This window comes from Anomalospiza imberbis, chromosome 6, assembly GCF_031753505.1.
Source record: "Anomalospiza imberbis isolate Cuckoo-Finch-1a 21T00152 chromosome 6, ASM3175350v1, whole genome shotgun sequence".
In the NCBI taxonomy this organism is placed as follows: Eukaryota; Metazoa; Chordata; class Aves; order Passeriformes; family Viduidae; genus Anomalospiza; species Anomalospiza imberbis.
Window position 1 is genome coordinate 21,809,761 of NC_089686.1, and position 19,558 is coordinate 21,829,318.

Genomic DNA, 19,558 nt, shown 5'->3' on the forward strand with positions numbered 1-19,558 from the left:
CCCACGGCGTGCGCCGCCGCGCCGCGAGTGACCTTACGGAGACTACAACTCCCAGGGCACGCTGCGGCTACTGCGCATGTGCAGGTGTCGCCGTCTTCCCCCTGCTCGGCTGCCGAGCGGACGGCGTACGCGGTCAAGATGGCGCTCACCAGGTGGGTCGGGCGGGCCCACTCGGGCCGTGAGGGCGGTGCGGCCCCCCTCGGCCGGCTCGGCCATTCCCCGTCGTGCTGCGGGGCTCCGCCGACGGGAGCGGCCGCGGTTAGGGACTGCGCTGAGGGGCCGCGGCCTCTCCTGGGCAGCGCGCCCGCCGGCCGGGCCGCGGCCCCAGAGAGTGCGGCGAGGGCCGGTCGGGCCTGGGGGAGCCCTGGTGGGAGCGGATGTTTGGCGCCTGGTCGGGGCTCTGCTTCTTTCGCGTGTTCACTGCGGGTGGAAGGAGCTCCTGCGCCTCGGTTGGGTCCGTGGGGTTTTGTCGAGGTTTCTTCAGCGTCAGAGAGGGCGAGCGGTCTTTGTTAGGAGTAGTAGTGTCTCTCGCAGGGCAGGGAAGTGCAGTTCCGGTGGCTGCCCCGGAATCCCGAGTTTCTCTGGATACTTGGTAAATGCACAAAAGGGCTGTGTAGACAAGAAGAGCTGAAAAGGGGGAAGTGAAGAATTGGGGTTCGACTTGCCCTTGGCCGGGAGGTGTCAGGGGTTGAGAGGGGAGGTCGTTGTCAGATCTGTCTGTGGGTGTTTGCCTTGAGAGAAAGGAAGAGCGAATCATTGGGACTAATGACATAGGAACATAATATTTCTTTTTTATTCATAGTAGTGTAAAGAATACCAGTGATATGTGACATTCCTGTTGGAAAACGGGCATTGCCACTCTTCTGTTCAAGAAAGATGTGAATGTGTGTGAATTTAGCATTTATTTTTGTAGGAATCTTTCAGAATGCTGAGAAAGCACACATTGCAACTCTAATCTCAGAAGTTACTGAATCTCAGAAGTTGCCCTCACATTTATGAGTGAAATGCTTAAGTTTCAGAAATTGTTTCTTAATCTATAGAGTGATTGTTGAGAAAGTATTAACTTAGCAAGAAGCTGAGTCAAGCATAGTTGAGTGTCTGTGAGTGAAGTTACCAGAATGAACTTTTTATGTAATTTTCTTTTGGTTGCTGTCCATGGATGTCCAGTTTTTTGCCAGCTCCAACCCAGCTGTCCCAAGATCAGCTAGAACTAGAAGAAAGAGCAAGAGCTCAGAGATCCAGGCAGGCTGCTCTGGTCTCCTCGAGAAGGGAACCTCCCCCATATGGTTACCGGAAGGGATGGATACCACGCGTACTAGAGGTAAATATTTAAATTGATACAGTAGTAATGTGTCTGCTAAAGGGAAAAAAAAATCTGGAGTAGAATTAAGTTCTGAGTACCTTGAATGTTGCTGAGAATTGTGCAAAGCCTTACAACGTGCATCACCCAGACTGATTGATAAATTCTTGTGTTAGGAGAGGTTCTATCTACCAGATTCCTTAAAGCGTTTGATGGTAAACAGGATGGCCTATGCCTAGTTCTGTTCAGAGATTGTTGTGCTGTAATGTGGAAATACGTCTGTGGTCCTTTGGGTTTACAGTCTGTGAACACAAGGTTCCCCTGAGAAAGACATCCATATTGTTCCTCTGTTAGTGTTAAATACACATTCTGGATTATAGCTGAAATAAGTGAATGTGTGTATCAGAGAAGAGAACATTCATGTGTTCTGTTCTAAAAGATAGCTGCTATTGGGGGACAAAATTATTACAGTTTGAAGGAAAATAAAAAATTAATCAAATATTTGTTGTTTAAGTATGTTACTGGCTAAAGACTTTTGGGTAATGTTGTGTGTTACTAGGTGTAACCCTTGCCAGTTTAATGTAATCTAAACTGGAACTGCTAAAGGTAGAAAGAAAATACAGATGTGGTCTGATTGCAAAACTGTTTTAGTACAGTCTCTCACTGTGAGCCAGAAAAACCTTGCAGTTTGAAGTGATCCTTGACAATAACTTCAGAGACCTGTTCTGATGAGTCGCAAGCCAGTGCTCTTGCAACAAGCATACTGTTGAAGTTTTATTACAGTAGTTCATGTATGATCCCATGTTGTTCCCAAATACCATAACTTCATCAGCTTGTAGCAACGTTGCCCTCATTTATGTTTGAGTGCCATTTTTGTAAATCCAACACTGTTCTGTGGTGATCCATGTACTTCAAATCGTAGTTCCAGTGGTTCACTGAAATAAAACATTATTATGTGGGTTCAGCATTTTGTCATAAGCTGCATATGTATGATGCCAAAAATTATACTTTCATTATACCCAGTGTAGGTTTCCCTTCCTACACTGTTGAGTACTAAAGCTAGTATTTTAGTACTTATTCTTTCTTAATGTTAATAAAGAAATTTTTTAAGAAGCCGGGTGCTGAAGGTTTGCGAAGACTTTCCAGCACCACTTGGCCACAAATTAATACACAAAAAGCCTGTTAAGGGCTCCTTTCCACTTCATAAGCAAGTGCAAATTGCAGTACATGATTTCAAAGCATAATCTTTGTCCAGTGATCCTGGACTGCCATTGCTATTCTTAATACGTTAAGAGTTACCCAAAGAAAAAAATTTAAAAAAAAATTGAAGAATGACTGAATTTGGTTCTGGCTAATACTTTAACAACTAATTGTTGAATATGGGACATCCAGTGGAAAACTTCAGATAACAAAAACTATGTTTGAAGGAGCATTTGCAGATGGGATAAGCACACTGTCCTTGTTTGGAAGTGTTCTGCTTGGTCATTTCTAGTCTCAGTCCACTGCATCCTAGTGGTGGTAACTACTTAGTCACATAGTGAGTATGGAGGGAGATTGATCTGCTCAAGGCACCCATTCTTACTTTTTGATCTGTTTTGTTACCAGACTCCATGTAAGCCATGCCATTGCAACAGAGAAAAGGATAGATGCTCATGCTGCTTTAAGCAAATGCTTCCTCCAAAGTGTTGCATTTGAAACTGCAGCCTGAAGTTGTTTTATGAATGGTACCACTGCATCCTCTGTTGTACTGAGTCAGGATGATCTGGTTTAAGAAGTCTTTTAATTATGTGTTTATTAAATGCTTTTACACCAACACTTTGTAGGAGAGAGGAATAAACTGTAAGAATATTGGGCTGTTGGGTGTTCGCCCAGTTTTCAGTGTGTTTACACATCAAAGTAAGGGAATGTTTGACTCAGGTAACATTGTAAAGCTATGAGCTACAGGCTTTGAAAAGAATGGAATGGTTTTTTTTTAATCTTCTTCATTGTGGTGTGAAAAGCAACAAGTAACCAGTAGAAGTCTTCATAAAAATGCTGCTCTTGTAATTTTAGTATCCACAGTTGCTTTATTTCAGAAGGTCAATTTTTGAAGTTCTAATTAATAACTGACATGAGAATTATATACTTAATTTTGTATTGTCTGTAGCATAGTATTGCCTGCACATTCTAGTCAGTAATATCTGTTCCTACTTTATGCAGGGAATAATTACTACAAGATATCTCTCCGTTTCAGTGTATTTTAATAACTGTAAGTTCTCTCATTAATTGCTCCCTTACCAGTGAAATACTAAAGTTACTGGAACATTCTTGCCATGTTAGTTTTTGTTGAAATCAATCTGCTCTTCATTCAGTTTCACTTTTTTTCCTGTCTTTTGGACATTCACTACTTTTTCTTTACTGTAGGATTTTGGAGATGGGGGTGCTTTCCCAGAAATTCACGTGGCCCAATACCCATTGGATATGGGCCGAAAGAAGAAAATGTCCAATGCTCTGGCTGTTCAGGTGGATGCAGAAGGAAAAATAAAATACGATGCAATTGCTCGACAAGGACAGTCAAAGGACAAGGTAATGTTTCTTCCAATATGTCAGCTGGCATGTATACTTGGAAAAGTTGTATATACACATTGCATATACTTGGAACTCATTGGTCTGGCATTGGCCACATTGATTGTGTCCTCTTTTCTTATTTAAGAGTTAAAATAATGTCAGACAGAAATTGTGATCTTCTCTGTAATGTAATTAAAAGATAAGACAAAATTGGGGAAAATCTCTACACATAACTTACCTGATGGCTTAGCAGTTTTCATTTTCCATTGAAGGCGAGAAACTGAAAACAGTTCTGCAGCCTCATTTTAGTGTGTAGAGAGAGGGGGCAAAAAACTGTACAGAAAACACAGGTCAGCTTTCAGAATACTGCACCTTGTGTCTTACTGATCCAATATTTGACACTGTGGGTTGTTTTCAGTGGTTTTGGTGCTCTGTTTTTGCTATTGTTGTTTAATTGCAGCAGAAAATATTGCCAGTGGTTATACTGCAAAAGTTTTGTGCTGAGTTCAGAGATAGCAAGATTCTCATGGAGTTTTTTAGGGGGAACTTCAACTCCCTGTATCCAGTAGCCTTTCTAAAACCAAGAGATGACACTTGAGGTCCTAAATAGTTTTGAGGAGATCAGGTACTTGGGTCTCCTAAGTCTACTTTTAGGAGTATTTACACCTGCCTTTTCAAGTGTAACCAGGTGGGTCACGTAGACTTAAATTCTCTAAAGCAGCTGTTGGGGGCTGGAAAACTGCTGAGGCCTGACAAAATGTGTGACCGGCTGCTTCTTCCAGCAAGCTTCTTCTATAAAGAAAGTCTAAACAGTGTTAACTACAAAGAGTGTTTTAGCTAATAGATATGAATAGTTGTTGTCAAAATAATTTGACTTCTTGGGCTTTAAATTAGGGTGCCTTGAAAGGCTTATGATTATGTAATATGCCCCATATCTTACTACATTTGAGGAAGGGAGGAAACCAAAATACAAACTTTACCTCTCAATCAAAAATATAGGATGGGCATTCAAAGAACATCAGGGAAAATACTTTTAACAAATAAATTTATTGTTTTAAATAGATTCTACAGCCAGTAGGATTTTATATTTAATTAATACTCTGAGTGTCAAAGCATCACATCTTGCATATCCGCATCCTATGCCTCATACGTTACTGCAGTACCTTTGAAAAAAATGAGTGCAAACTGGACTGCATGCTGTCATGTGGAAGAAAGTAGTTACACTACACAGAAAAAAAACAGCAGTGGCAATATTTTTATTGAGGGGACTTTTCTTGAAGTTCCATCAGGCTTTATCTAATACCTGGAAATATTTTTCAAGATGAAGGTGTTAAAATATTAATTCTATTTGAATAATTTTTTTACTAAATATTTGGTACTTCATGCTAAATAGAAGTGTTACTTTGTCAAAAGCATACAAAATAATTTCAAGCAGATAATTAGACAAGAGATAATCATACCAATTTTGGGGAAGCTGCATGCCAAATAATAAGAAAAAAATTAGTGTAGTTAAACCTTCATTTTTATAACTTGTCAAATACATCTTTACTTGTAGGATTATCTTTAATTTGTATGTAATAGAATTGTTCTGATTGGTATCTTAGTATGTTTGAAAAATAACTAGATATGATAATAGGCTTGAGGCAAAAATGACCATAATCTTTCACTGGGTCTTACTATTTAAAGTTAGGAAAATGCTTCTTAACAGGTAGAATTAAATTTAAGCTGTTAATGTTTGTCATATTTAATTAATGAAGATCTGTACTTTCATTAACTTTCCATATGGTGTCTATAGTGAAGGCAGTAATATTCTTTCTCATTCACCAAGATGGAAGAGATATGGGACTTTTCTAAAACCAGGCTCTGTAGAACTTTAGAGTTAGGGTTTCCTAAATCCTGAGCTCTGCCTTCTGTGTCAGGTTGATCTTGATTGTATCCAGCTGGATGTAAAAGCTGAGAGTAAAGATTAAGTATTCTGATTCAAAGGGGAGTAAAATTTAAGATTAAGTATTCTGATTCAAAGGGGGAGGGAAGATGAGATCACAGATTTGTAGAATGGTTTGGGTTGGGGTACCCTCTGCCAGACCAGGTTGGTCAGAGCCTCAGTCATTCTGGCCTTGAACACTTCCAGGGATGGGCTATCCATAGTTTCTCTGGGCAGCCTGTTCCAGTGCTTCACCACCCTCACAGTAAAGAATTTCTTCCTAATCCTGATCTAAACCTGCCTTCCTTTAGCTTAAAGCCCTTCCCCCTTGTCCTCTCACCACATGGCCTTGTAAGAAGTCCTTCTCCAGCTTGTAGGTTCCTTTAGGTACTGGAAGGCTGCTCTAAGGTCTCTCTGGAGCCTTCTCTCCTCCAGGCTGAAACACCACCAACTCTCTCAGCCTGTCTTCATAGAAGAGGTGCTACAACCCTGTGGTCAACTTAGTGACCTCTTCTGGACTCATTCCAGCAGGTCACGGTTGTCTTTGTGTTTGGGGCCTCAGAGCTGCATGCAGTACACCAGCTCGGGTCTCACCAGAGCAAAGTAGAGGGGCAGAATCACCTCCTGCAATCTGCTGGCAACGCTACTTTTGATGTAGCTCAGGATAAAATTGAGTTTCTGTGCTGCAACAGGTATTTGAAACAATTTCACTGGAAACAGCAGAACTACTATTGCTTGATTTGATTTGCTTTGCAAGAGAAAGTATTGGCAGAGGTGTCATAGGAAACAGTTCTTCAGTGATCTGTGTTGAGTTGAATATTTTCTCTGAAGAGCTTCTGATAGTCCAGTGTCAGTAGGATTCGATACAGAAGTTTCATTTTCCAGAGAGCTGCAGCCATAATTCAGTATTTCTTCAACTTAATACTTAGAGCTAAAAGAAACAGATACGTAGCAGCCTGCCAGAAATGAGATGGATTTTATGAACCTATTCTAGGAGCTACTTGTTTGGCCTGAGTTAGGAAGCAAATTACAGATTTTTTGAAGTTGAATTTAGTATTCTGCCTTCTTGTAGAGGCAGCAGTTCCATCACCCAGTCCCTATCTCTAGATGACTTGTCAGCAGTTTCTGCTATTGCAGTGGTTCGTCTCCCTTGCATCTGTTCCCTTATGTATTTAAAAAATAGTGGATTCAGAGAATTTTCCTTGAAAAATACTGACATCAATGTGATAGTCTGACAAGCCTCCTGTTTGGGTTTGGCAGAAAGTCTGCTAAAGAAACGCTGGATAATGTTGACAGGCCTGGGTGCATGACCTTATGGATCTGCGGATGGAGTTCCATCTGGTTGTTGAGATGAAGGATTTCTAGCCTAGCTGTGTGATTAGTTCTTGTGCTGCTGTAAATTATTTTAATACTTTCTCTACTTACATTACTAAAAGCCAGGCTAAAATAATGCATCAATAATGATATATTTTGATGAGACTGGTGCTGTCCCTTTATTAGGAAAATGAGAACATGTAATTGCATCCTGTATTTTTATGAAGACAGAAGAAAGAGAGAAATCAAGGAATGGAACTGTTTGGTCTCTTACTTTTTTCCAGCAAGAATAACTTTATATGCTGGAGTTAGATTTTTTTCTTCATGGCCCAAGGCTGTGGCTTATTTGTTAAAGGAGAAAAAAAAACAATCATGAAGCTTATTTACAGGTTTTATTCCCAAGATTGTCAATTCAGTCAAAACATTTACAAGAGACTAGTTGCATTGTTGAAGGAAGTCCTGTCACAGGTATGGGACAGGTCAAGAGAACATGAATCCAACTCAAATAATCAAAAGTGTTACTTACTCACAACTTATTTGCCTTTGTGGCAGGGCTTGGTTTGAGAGTTTGTTACCAGCTTGTTTTCTGGGGTGTGTACCAGGCTTACAACCAGGTCATTTTAATGACTTCTTAAATTTTATATGCTTCATATGGAGAAACCATTCTTTGACAAGGAAGGCACTCATGCTGCATTGCTTGATAGTAAATTCTTGATTTACTTACAGGATTGATGAGCACTGTACAGGGCTGGTTGAAATATACAGAATAAAAGATGCTGAGAATTTCTGTGTAGCAAATGAAGAAATTTCTGTTAAGACACTTGTATCTGTCAAGTGCCTTGTGGGACTCTGAATGTGATTGATGTCTAAATCCTCTCATGTGGTACAGTATCCTAGCCAGTTAGGTAATATTATTCTCTTTCTGATTGTGGTGGCGTGTGGATTTCTAATTGCTGCCTGTTAAGGCTGCCCCAGCCAGGGAATCGTGCAATTATAGCAAAACTTGAGTTTTTTTCTTTCTGCCTAGAAGGAAATTCTGCTTTTCAGTAGCAATCAGAGTGATTGCTCAGGCTTATGCTTCCTTTCAAATTTTGTAGATTGAAAAATGGTAGTGGATGGGCACAGTACAATATCAAACAATCTTAGTCTCTTCTTTAGCTTAGATGAATGAAATATCTCAACGTTACTCATATAATAAGATAAATGTCTAGAAAAACAACAAAAAGAAATGTAAATTCTTTATCTGCCTCTTTTTAGCACTTCAGAAAAGGACTACAATTAAAACATGCAACTGTATCAAGTTTCTGATGGCAACAGAAATATTTGTATTTTCAGCATAGTTTAGTCTATATTATATATTTCTTCCATTATAAAGCAGCTTGCCATTTCCATGTGGTACTTCAGAGTTTAAATAGTTCATATAGATCATTTGTACCTCAGTGTAAAGTAGTTTTTAGATCACTCTTGGACCACCACAAGGAGTAGCTTTTTTATTTTCTTTTTGTTTTTTTGTTTTTTTGGGATGCTCTAAAGCTCCTTCAGCATACTTTGTTTTTCATATTCTTCTTCAGCAAGACACTTGGACTTGGACTTGTGAGTTAATTACCTTAGAGGTTCATTTCTCTTCAGATGTCCTTCATTCAGGATTTGGGAAGCTAGAATATTACTGATACTAATTCAAATTACTAAACTTTAGGTGTGAAGGCTGATAAGCAGAAAATGGCTCACATGTGGTTAATTAATGCTGAGATTAAAGGTTAATTTTGTAGTTGGACATGTACTGTATAATGAACTTGAAATAATAGTTCTTGACTTTTAACTCTTTGAACTAAAACTTCCTATTTTATTGGATACATGTGAAGCATTAATGTAATACAATACATTTTTCCATAAAGCCACCTTAGTGTTCTTTCCCTGTATTTAAAATTGGGACTTAGAACTGCCAGGAGCTAGCTGCATGCTGTGTGAAAACTCAAGTACCTACATAAGGGAAAGTGTTAAGACCAGATTTCTCAAGTATGTTTTTGGGTTTTTTTCCAAGAAAACAGTAAACATAATGAAATGAAAAAATACAGATTGTGGAAAATACTTGTATCAAATTCTTGAGAAATCCTTGAAAACAGAAGTAAAAATGTGCAGGGTTTTATCAGTTTGGGATCCCTAAAAAATAAAAATACTTGGAATGAGAAGCAGAAAACTGCTGTCTAATGCCAGCTCTGAAAGCAACTTATACAATTATATTTAATCAGATTGCTTTGTTTCTTTGTTTACTCCATCTGTAAAAGGGAGTCCAGAGTATATATGTAAACAGGTCTTCTAATTGAACAATATGTAATTGTAATGCATTTATAGTTGTATGTTAATTTTAATTAGTACCCAAAGTATAGTCTAAGCCTGAAACATTTCCTTTGATATATGTACATTTATTCCTGTTCACCAGCACTAGTAGAATCTAATGTCTTCCAGGTTATTTACAGCAAGTACACAGATCTTGTGCCAAAAGAGGTCATGAATGTGGATGATCCTGAACTGCAAAGACCAGATGAGGAGGCAATTAGAGAGGTATTGTATGCACTGATGTGCCTAGTTAGCAGTGATATGCTTTATGTCTTGCAATGGGATGAGATGTACACTGGTTTTTTTTTTTCTTCAGATAACAGAGAAGACAAGAGCAGCCTTGGAGAAATCAGTCTCCCAAAAAGTTGCAGCAGCCATGCCAGTTCGAGCTGCTGACAAACTAGCTCCTGCACAGTACATTCGGTATGTAGTGCTGGTGTTTGTGTAAAATGGTGTGATCAACTAAATGGATTAAAATTGGCACATTTGTTGAATTTCTGAGAACAGAAATTCCTCTTGAATTTTATTCTTCTGTAAGGAATATGAAACTGGCTTCTGTATTTTGAATTAACCCACTAATGATCACCTAGTTTGAAGAGTGTAGAAATATGTCTTTAACATGTCATGAGTTATGGAACTTTGGAGGGGTTATTATTTTAGCAAAAACACCACAGATTTGCCAGGGGTCACTATTTATGATGCTGCCCTGAAATCAAAGTATTTACTGCAAGTTTCAAGCCACAACAAGACATATAACCAAGTTCTTCCTTCACAGAAAATGAGTAGTTGGAAACAATTGGAATTATGAGGAGGCTGATACTTACTTATGATGATTTTTCAGTTTCAAACATGGAAAAAATTCATGGCAGGGTTAGACTTTGCTTGAAGTTAATTCTGAAAAAAGGTATGTGAAGAGGTACTTAATGAAGAAGACACCAGGGCTTCACAGACATAGGTTGGGAGTATTGTAACAAGCTATGTGTACTGTACTTGTTTTTCTTGTACTTCAGAATCTAGGTTGAAACAGGGGAATATAGCCCTGAAAAGAAGTTACATTCGCTCTGGTGTAACCGAGTCTGCACTCAGTGCAGTATCATCTGTGCAGTTAGATGCTGCTGAGATTCATAGTGGGGTAGTCTTAAACTGTTGTGGATAAAACTAAACCACAGCTAGAGCAGTGAACTGAGTGAAAATGGAGGTGGGAAAGGAATATCTATCTATGTGCAGAGAGCTGAGCACTCTTTTGTTCAGGTACACACCATCTCAGCAAGGAGTTGCATTCAACTCTGGAGCAAAACAGAGAGTTATTCGGATGGTGGAAATGCAGAAGGACCCTATGGAGCCTCCAAGATTCAAGTAAGTATTCACAGCTTGTTCATGGCAAATAGAAGATTCTGAAGTGTATTTCTGTGCAACATGCTGATTGTAATTGTAATTGTTTTCTTAATTGCTCAGAATTAACAAGAAGATTCCACGAGGACCACCATCTCCTCCAGCACCTGTAATGCACTCTCCAAGTAGAAAGGTATGAAATGCCATAGCTGTTCTCCGTTTCGAATGCTTAGGCGGGTCCACAAATTCTTTTTCGATCTAGTTAATTTCTGCGTACCTTCTCATTACTGATCTTTTGATGTGAAGGGATAAACTTGGTGCCCAGTGCAGTCTTTTTGTTTTTTTTCTTTTTTTTCATTTGGGCAGCTCTGAAGGTAGCTGACTTTTCATTTATCTTGTCAAAGGTTGAGTAGATGTCTCATATATTTTCTTCAGGGATGCATTGCTGAATTTGTTCATGGCATGAATGAGTTGACCAAGGCTTTAGCCTGGGTACTCTTACGTTGCTTTTAGACAAGACTGTTAAGCTAATCCTTAATAACAAGGACTTGTGTCATTAAGGAATAGCTCCTTCTGAGAGATGAGTGTAGTTGTGGTTCATCAGTTTGGTACAACTTGAATAGCTGCTAAATGTGCGGATGTTAACAAGCTGGCTGTGAGTTAAGGCCTGTGTGATGAAAGCTAAGAGGATGCTGAAGAGCTGTCAGGACTTTATTCAGTGCTGGCAAAGATACAGTGCAAAAATAAATCTCATGGCAGAAGGTTTGGAAACAGCTGATCTCTAAGGTCCATTTCAATCAAATCATTTCTTGATTCTCTAATCTTACTGCTGCTAAGAAGAGCTGGGGTTCTGTTGTGGAGTCCTGAACTTTCTACTCTAACTTATTTCAATAGTTTCATAGCTGCCTTTGAGAAAGAAAACAGTATTTCCTTTGACTATAAATCTGAAGATGACTTTGCTTATTCTTTTAAATCAGATGACTGTGAAAGAGCAGCAAGAGTGGAAAATTCCTCCATGCATTTCAAACTGGAAAAATGCAAAGGTAATTAAGTTGTCATAAATTTATTTTTCTAATGTTGCATCCTGATGGGAAACTTAAATAACTGATTAATAATTAATAACTTGAATAATACTGATATTAAACATCTAGGGTTAGGTAAACTGGCTGTTTCTTGCATGGAGAACACATGATGATACAGTTCATTTTTCTTCAGTTTTGTATGTAAAGGTTGTCCAATTGAGAAGTATAGAACAGAGGGCAAATATATTACTTCATGGCAGAGATTATAAATTTTGAGAGGAAAAATTTAGATTAGTTAAAATCCCCATAATTGTGCAGTCCAGAGACAAAATCTTTCAAGGCTGCAAAGTGAAGCCATCTAAACTGAAAAAGAGCAGACTATCAGTGACCCAAGCATGTTTCTTTTTAATACTGCAGTCCATATTTCTGGAAAGTTTTCCTTGTTGCATTCTTTCAGTAAATAATTTTTATCACTGGTCAGCTAGCTATTTTTGTTCCTTGTTTGAGTAGATATGTCCTGTCCCTTTGATTTTTATCAGTTATTAAGTTTATATTCCTAGAGAGGGGAGAATTTATTTGCTGCAGTAACTGGTCTGATCATTCTGAAATATACTAAACTGTTGTCCTGAGACAGCCTCTTCAAATGGAGGAAGGAAAAGCTGTATGTTTGGATGTCTCTTTTTTTCCCTACCCCAACACAGCTGTCTAACTGGGACTGACTGATTAGGAGATGAAATTTTAGGTTACAGATGCTAAAACCGAAGCAAAAATTTTGTAGAGCTCACTAAAAAAAATTATTAAATGTAATCTATAAATAATTTTGAGTTTCAGCTTTGGAAAACAAAATTGGCATTTAGCATGTCTTACTTTTGCTGGCTGCCTTGTCCCTTACTTTCTCATTTTGAATCAGCTAACCTCTTAACAGGTATGGAAACAGTTTAGGTAAAACAATTTTTAAGCAAAAAATTGTGAAACCGCTTAGAGACTGGAGAAGCTATTATCTGTAGTTCTTAACACAAAGCAAAAAGTGGACCTTGTCATTTAAAAACTGTCTTTTGTCCTACAATGAACCTTGAAGGGAAGCTGTGATTTGGATTTGGTGGGCGGGTGGAATTGGAGTGAAGCTTTGTATTACCTGGCAAGAATTTGAAGTAAATATAAAAAGGAGATCCATTGAGGCATAATAATGACAGGCTGTGAATTTTTTATTTGTTTTGGTTTTTTTGCACAACAAATACAATAATGTTTGTTATTACAAATACTGTTTCTGTGATTAACTGCCTCTCTGTTTCCACTGTAGGGTTACACCATTCCATTAGATAAACGTCTGGCTGCAGATGGCAGAGGATTGCAGACTGTTCATATTAATGAAAACTTTGCCAAACTTGCTGAGGCGCTCTATATTGCTGACAGAAAGGTCAGGTAGTTCTTCACACTGTTTTGTTCCATATAGTTTTGCCATCTTTGTATGTTAATTTCCTTCAGAAAATCAACTGTGAATAGGCTATAGCTTTTTGATTTGTCCTGCTTCTTTGGTAACGTAAGACTTAAGGACTTTTCCCCACTCTCTCTGAATCATGGGCTCAGCGTGGGTTAAGTTAATGGAAGTCATGGGTCTTGTCTCTTAGCTCTAACTGCTGTGGCTGATGTGCTTTAAGCTTCCTAATTTTGGCTTCATTTCTGTTCTGTTTACCGGCTAACTCCATGACAGATCTGTGTGTATCCCAGGTGCTACGCTTTCTGTATTTTTAACCGTGTCTTTTTTGTGCAGGCTCGTGAGGCAGTAGAGATGCGTGCCCAGGTGGAGAGGAAGATGGCTCAGAAAGAAAAAGAGAAACATGAGGAAAAGCTCCGAGAAATGGCTCAGAAAGCCAGGGAGAGAAGAGCAGGGATCAAAACCCATGTTGAAAAAGGTACATTTCTTTGTTATTAAGATGCTATGGCTTTTTTAATACTCTGAAGTGTGGGTTTGGAGCAATAATCTGAGAACATAAAATATCTAAATACTAGTCGAAATTTCTGTGTATGACATCAGTTTGTGTCTTTATTGGTGAATTCACTGGCTGGTTTGATGGGATGCTGGTTTGAACCTCACATCAGTATGTTGGTGTATACAGGTTTAAGACACTGAGAATTTAGAAGTTAATAATGCATCTGTGCAAGTGATGGCTTTCGTGGACAGTTCTAAACTAATTTTTTAAGCTTATTGCAGGTGAAGGGCAGATTTGTTTAGAAGAATTAAACCGTCTTTAAGTTATCAAAGGTGATAAATACAATATTCTGGCTCTTGCACTGTTGTAAGTGATCTTGCAGAGCTGCAATTTTGTTGGCCAGCCCAAAAAAAACCTGCTGCCAACCTAACTAAATTGTCTCCATTGTGACAAGACTTCTGTTCTGATTGAAATTACTCTTCAAAGATCAAGATGATGAACTTAGAGAGCAGTTATGATCTCTTCAGAAGATGGAGGGATATGGTCATGTAATGCCAAATCCTGCAGCTGGGATGTACTAACCTCTTACCAACAGAGTGGGGACTGTCCAGCTGGAGAGCCACTCTGCTGGAAAGGACCCATGAGTTGTAGTGGACAATATGCTGAACATAAGCCAGCACTGTGCCCTGGCAATAGTAATGCTAAGGGCATACAAAGCTGCATCTGCAGGAATGTAACCAGTAAGTCAAGGAAAGTAATAATTTCCTTTTATTGTTGACCTGTTAGACTTCATCTGGAGTACTTTGTGCAGTTATGGGCCTCCAGGTACAAGAAAGACATTGATAAATGGGAGTCAGTTCAGTGAAAGGGCGTCAGAATGGTCATGGGGCTTGAGTAACTGCCTGTTCAGGAGATGCTGAGAGAATAAGGCTTGTTCTGCTAGGAGATGATGTGCCATTGGGGCCAGATAATGGGAAGGTTACCCAGAAGATCTTAACAGTGACCCCTAAATGATTATCAGAGTGCTTCACCAAGTTGCACGGTGGAAGAATGAGACAGTGGTCAAGAGTTGAAACAGGAGGTTTCAACTATGTGTCAAGAGAAAAATTTACACCATGAGGACAAACAGCAGTGGAACAGGTTGCCTAGGAAATCTGTCAGTCTCTATCCTTGCAGGTTTTCCTCACCTGAGTGGGAAAAAGCCCTGACCAACCTGGTTTGAATTCAGCATTGATGGCAGGTTTTGAATTAGACTCCCTTCCAACCTGAGTGATTTTCTGATACTGCATCACATAATGTTCTTCAAAACACTTAAATCCCTGCATGTTTCAATGATACTTTTAGGCTTAGAATTAGGATATAATGATCTGTAAATGTTTTAGGATATTAATTTATAGACAGACAATTACTCTAAGCTCTTGAAAGATGGAAGTACATAGTTGTTAGGATGTTTGCTTTGGCTTACCAAGAACAGTCACTTACTTGGGGCATAAGAAAGCCATGGTGTTCATGTGTTCAGTTTATTTAAAGTCTAACATTTTAAATCGTGCTAAGGGTCACTACTCTTCTGTGGAATAATACTGAATTGAATTACTATGCCAGTGTCTATGGCATAATTAATTCAAACTTCAAATATTTGTCTATAATGAGCAATCTTTACTTGTTCAGAGGATGGAGAAGCTAGAGAAAGAGATGAAATCAGACATGACAGGCGCAAAGAGAGACAGCACGACAGAAATCTTTCCCGGGCAGCTCCTGATAAAAGGTGAGTCACAAAAAAAAGCTGGTTTATTCCTGTACTGGCACTGGCTTCCCCACTAGGGAACCTACTACTGGGCTTTCCTTTTTTTGATATAAGTGCCTGAGTTATATTTTGTGGAGATAGTCGCTGGTATGAAGCACAGTTTGTTCATTGTATGAAAAGGCATTACTGTGTTAAAATACTGTAGTACTTTCTTCAAAATGTAGAATTTTCCACATGAATGGGAAAGAGGTTGTGTTGGTTTTGGGTGAGTTTTTCTTCAGTGGGACTTCAGGTTTAATGTTTAATGTTCAGGTTTAACTAACATGTTGACAGCAAAGATTGAAACCTGAATCTTCTAATTTTGGTGAGACCAGAGTTATCAATAGTGGCTTTGTTTCTTGAAACTATTCATTTTAAGTAAGCTTAGATTTATGAAGGTAGGCTGAAGTATCTTATTAGCTGAAGCCACTGAGATTTCTGAGTGCAAATGGTTTCTGGACGCTTAAAATCTCTAGTATGTTGAAATTGGATTGCTCAGCCTTTCCAGAATATACACTAATTCTTGCAAAAAATAAATATGACATTTTAGACCAAGTCAGCTTGATGTGAATTGCAGATAGTGGAAAGCAAATTTAAATGTCATGCCCAGCTGAACATAACTTCTCCAAATGTTTCCTTTGCCAGGAGACAAATTTTAAATGTTACCTAGTAAGGAGGAAGAACAGTAAAAATCTGGCTCCTGAGGCAAATCATTAGTGAGGAATACAGGATCAGGTTGCAATTGACCATGTCAACAAGTATGGTTTACTGACCTCATAAAACTTTTAAATTTTTAATTCAGGTCAAAGCTGCAAAGAAATGAGAACAGAGATATCAGTGAAGTTATTGCCCTGGGGGTACCAAACCCCAGGCCATCCAATGAAATCCAGTATGACCAGAGGCTTTTCAACCAGAGCAAGGTAAAATATCTTTTCACAGCTGTGTAGCTTTCTGTGAGAACATGTTCATCCTTCCTTTGTGGGTACAGACAGAATACTAAAGAGAGGCTGTTCTCATGGTTGGTGTGGATACATTCAGAAAAAAATTCTTTACATAATTGTTTAGGAAACTATTGATTTCCTTTATCCAGAGCCCATGCAAAAAAAAAAAAAATTAGGTGTATAGCTGGATTAAAGTGTTTTTGTTGTGATTTTTCTCGCTGGGGAGTGGGGAGAGAAATTATTTTGCCTTCAAGCTGCAGTGACCTCATTTTCTTCTCTTGAACAAATGTACTGACTGAATAGGAAATCTTTCAGAGAGAAGCAAGTAAATACTTTCTATTCCCATTACTGCTTGTGTTAATAATTCTGAAGATACAAAGAGTTAACAGCAACATTTATTTTCCCTGAATTTGATACTATTCAGAGATAACAAAATGGATTGGGCTTCAGCAAATCCCTCAATAGACCTGCAGTTTGTCAATCACTCTTCTTCATGTCTCCAATGAAAGACTTGCAGGCATAGAGGGAAAGCTGATGAACCAAAACTGAACAAGCAGATACTTATACTTTCAGAGTTTATATAAGCCTCTGTGTGATTTGGATCAGTCAGCTTAAATCGTTTTCCAGAAATTCTGAATAACACACATTTCTGTATGGTTGTACTTAGCTATTACAGACAGCTGTACTTGCAGGGCAGACTGAAGTGATCTGTTATTCTGAAATGCGGATGGCCTGTAATCCTTCCTGTTGCTATCTGGAAAAGTAGGACTGAGGCTTGTAATGTGATATTCTCTGGACTTAATCCCAGACCCAAACCCAGTCATATCCTCATTAAGTGCTTGGACTCATTTGAAATCAATAGTAAATCACACCATGTCATCTTTGTGTAACTGTGTAACATCATCAGTGTATTTTGTTGATAAAATAAGTTAGCTGACATTTTGTCAATTAACGTATGCTGTCCTGCTGTTCCTCACAGGGTATGGACAGTGGCTTTGCTGGAGGAGAGGATGAAATTTATAATGTTTATGACCAGCCTTGGAGAAGTGGCAAGGATATGGCCCAAAACATCTACAGGCCAAGTAAAAATCTGGATAAGGACATGTATGGTGATGATCTAGAGGCTCGAATAAAGACCAACAGGTGAGGAAATAAATATAAGAAATATTCTTAATTAATACTTTGAAGATAGTAAACCGAGTATCATCTTCTCCTGCAGGTTTGTTCCTGACAAAGAGTTTTCTAACTCGGATCGTAACACCAGAGGCAGGGGCAGAGATGGACCAGTTCAATTTGAGGAGGATCCATTTGGTTTGGACAAGTTTTTGGAAGAAGCTAAGCAACATGGTGGTTCTAAACGGCCATCAGACAGCAGCCGCCCTAAGGAACATGAGCATGAGAGCAAGAAGAGGAGGAAGGACTGAATGCCTCTGCTCCTTGAGAGGTAGGGAAATAGACTGCAAGCTTGGACTTCATGCAAAAGGATTTTTAATACTGGGTGTACAGGAGGATGGCGTTGTATCACAGCAGTTCACAACTCTGGCCGTGTGGATATATACACACACTAACTCTTCTATACAGGACAGCTACCCAAGGAGAGAGAAGACATGGAGACCACTTTGAAACATTTCATAAGGGAATCAATTATTCTTTAGCAAGTTCTCTGACTTTGCTGATTCCCCATTGCCCAGCATCTCAGGGTAAGAATGTAGCTCCCTTCCTACAGCTTTAGTTTTTCTAGGTAGCTGAAGCTTTGACTTCATCTGTTAAGAGCTTTCCTGCTGTATATAATGATAGTCTTATGCTGTAACAGATGCTGGGGTGTTAATAATTCAGTGTTTTAGTGTGGCTAGACAGTTTATTTGAACAAGGGAGGGGAAACAGCTGGATTCTGTTTTAAAACAAATACTCATTCGCAGTTTCTCAGTAATCTTTATTTTAGTTTCTTTACATTTAGTGAAATAAAGCCTCCTTCCACCACTCACTCACTTTGACTCTTTCTTTGACTGCGTCTTCTACGCATCTGCTGTTTGACAGTGAGCTGAAAACAATGGAAATTATTGAAATTAGCTAGGCAAGAAAGTTTGTTACTTTCCATTTCTGGTCACTGAGAACATTGATAAATAAAGCAGAAGATGTATTTATAACTGATTCAGTTTCATAAGCCCCAAGCCAGAGCTTTCCTGCCAGGAAAGTTGAATATATATCCACAGCAATTGCTAGTTGTACCAGCAAAATGCATCTTAAAAGCCTGTGATTTCAACTGGAATTAATAAAAAGTAACTGTCTAAACCTAGCCTATAAAAAAGTGGGAAAAGTGCTCATGTATTCTAGAGAAGCCTGCATTTTTTAAGAAATGAAAATAACTACTGCTTGCCTTCTGCTTTTTACTTCACTATAAAGAAGCCTCTTAGCTTCCACCTCTTGTGGGAGTATAGTCTTTGAAGCCTAGGTAGTTAAGTGCATGTGGCTATCCTTACAGCTTCAAGAACAAAAAGCAGCAAAAGTTTCCAGGAAATTGACACTAAATACTATGCTATTTCTAGTACCTAATTTGATAATTGCATACAGATAACATCCTAGTTCAGCACAATTTATGAAGGACCAACCTACTGCCAATCTAATCACAGTTTAAGAAGTCTTAATTTCTGCCCCCATTTTTGTACCACAGTTGGAACTCGCAGGTTGGTTCTTCTTGGGAATAGGTACTGAAGTAACCACAACCAATGATGACTTAGGCAGTAATATGAACCATGGCAAGCGAAATACTTTACCACAATCAAAATACTGCATCACTGAAGTCTCTCATCAATTCCTTTTACTATCTCCTAGCATTTAAAGTCTCAAAATAAGAAATTAGTTATCAAAAGGATATTGAAGAATTCTAATAAATTAATCAAAGGCTTGAACTGATTGTGTCTGATATACCAGCCTGCCTGTTGCTCACGCTTTCACTCTCTACTGCACTGAGTAGTTTTATCAGCTGAAGCACATGTAAATCTGCAAGAAAACCCCCTATTTAGGGAACATACCAGATGTGTGTTTCCAATTATTTTGATATGAGAACTGTTAATAAAATGGCTTTGGGCAGCCATCAACTCACTGTTCTTTATTCCTTATCTGTCAA

The 19,558-nt window shown here is 38.8% G+C and overlaps 2 protein-coding genes across 3 annotated transcripts in view; one reads left to right on the plus strand and one right to left on the minus strand.

Moving 5' to 3' along the window:
- The window catches only part of SLIRP (SRA stem-loop interacting RNA binding protein), a 127,590-nt gene that overhangs the window by 104,841 nt on the left and 3,191 nt on the right, over positions 1 to 19,558 (minus strand). The window contains exon 4 of one of the 2 annotated variants that reach the window (XM_068192733.1): positions 18,349 to 18,472. The exons of the other annotated variant lie outside the window; for it this stretch is intronic. Coding sequence (XP_068048834.1) covers positions 18,413 to 18,472 — 60 coding nt within the window. The 3' untranslated portion in view covers positions 18,349 to 18,412. Of the gene's footprint in view, positions 1 to 18,348; positions 18,473 to 19,558 lie in introns of those variants that run through there. 2 annotated transcript variants of the gene reach the window in all.
- On the plus strand, positions 20 to 18,415 carry SNW1 (SNW domain containing 1). Its single transcript, XM_068192727.1, has 14 exons — positions 20 to 152; positions 1,168 to 1,321; positions 3,704 to 3,865; positions 9,552 to 9,647; positions 9,739 to 9,845; positions 10,674 to 10,778; positions 10,878 to 10,947; positions 11,732 to 11,797; positions 13,077 to 13,193; positions 13,548 to 13,689; positions 15,376 to 15,472; positions 16,293 to 16,410; positions 17,411 to 17,574; positions 17,651 to 18,415. The coding sequence occupies exons 1-14, from the start codon at positions 139 to 141 to the stop codon at positions 17,853 to 17,855; spliced, it is 1,617 nt and encodes a 538-aa protein (XP_068048828.1). The 5' UTR covers positions 20 to 138; the 3' UTR covers positions 17,856 to 18,415.

Coding starts and splice junctions, on each gene's coding strand:
- SNW1 (XM_068192727.1), top strand. Junction 1,322..3,703: donor GGATACCACGCGTACTAGAG/GTAAATATTTAA, acceptor TCTTTACTGTAG/GATTTTGGAGATGGGGGTGC. Junction 17,575..17,650: donor GCTCGAATAAAGACCAACAG/GTGAGGAAATAA, acceptor CTTCTCCTGCAG/GTTTGTTCCTGACAAAGAGT.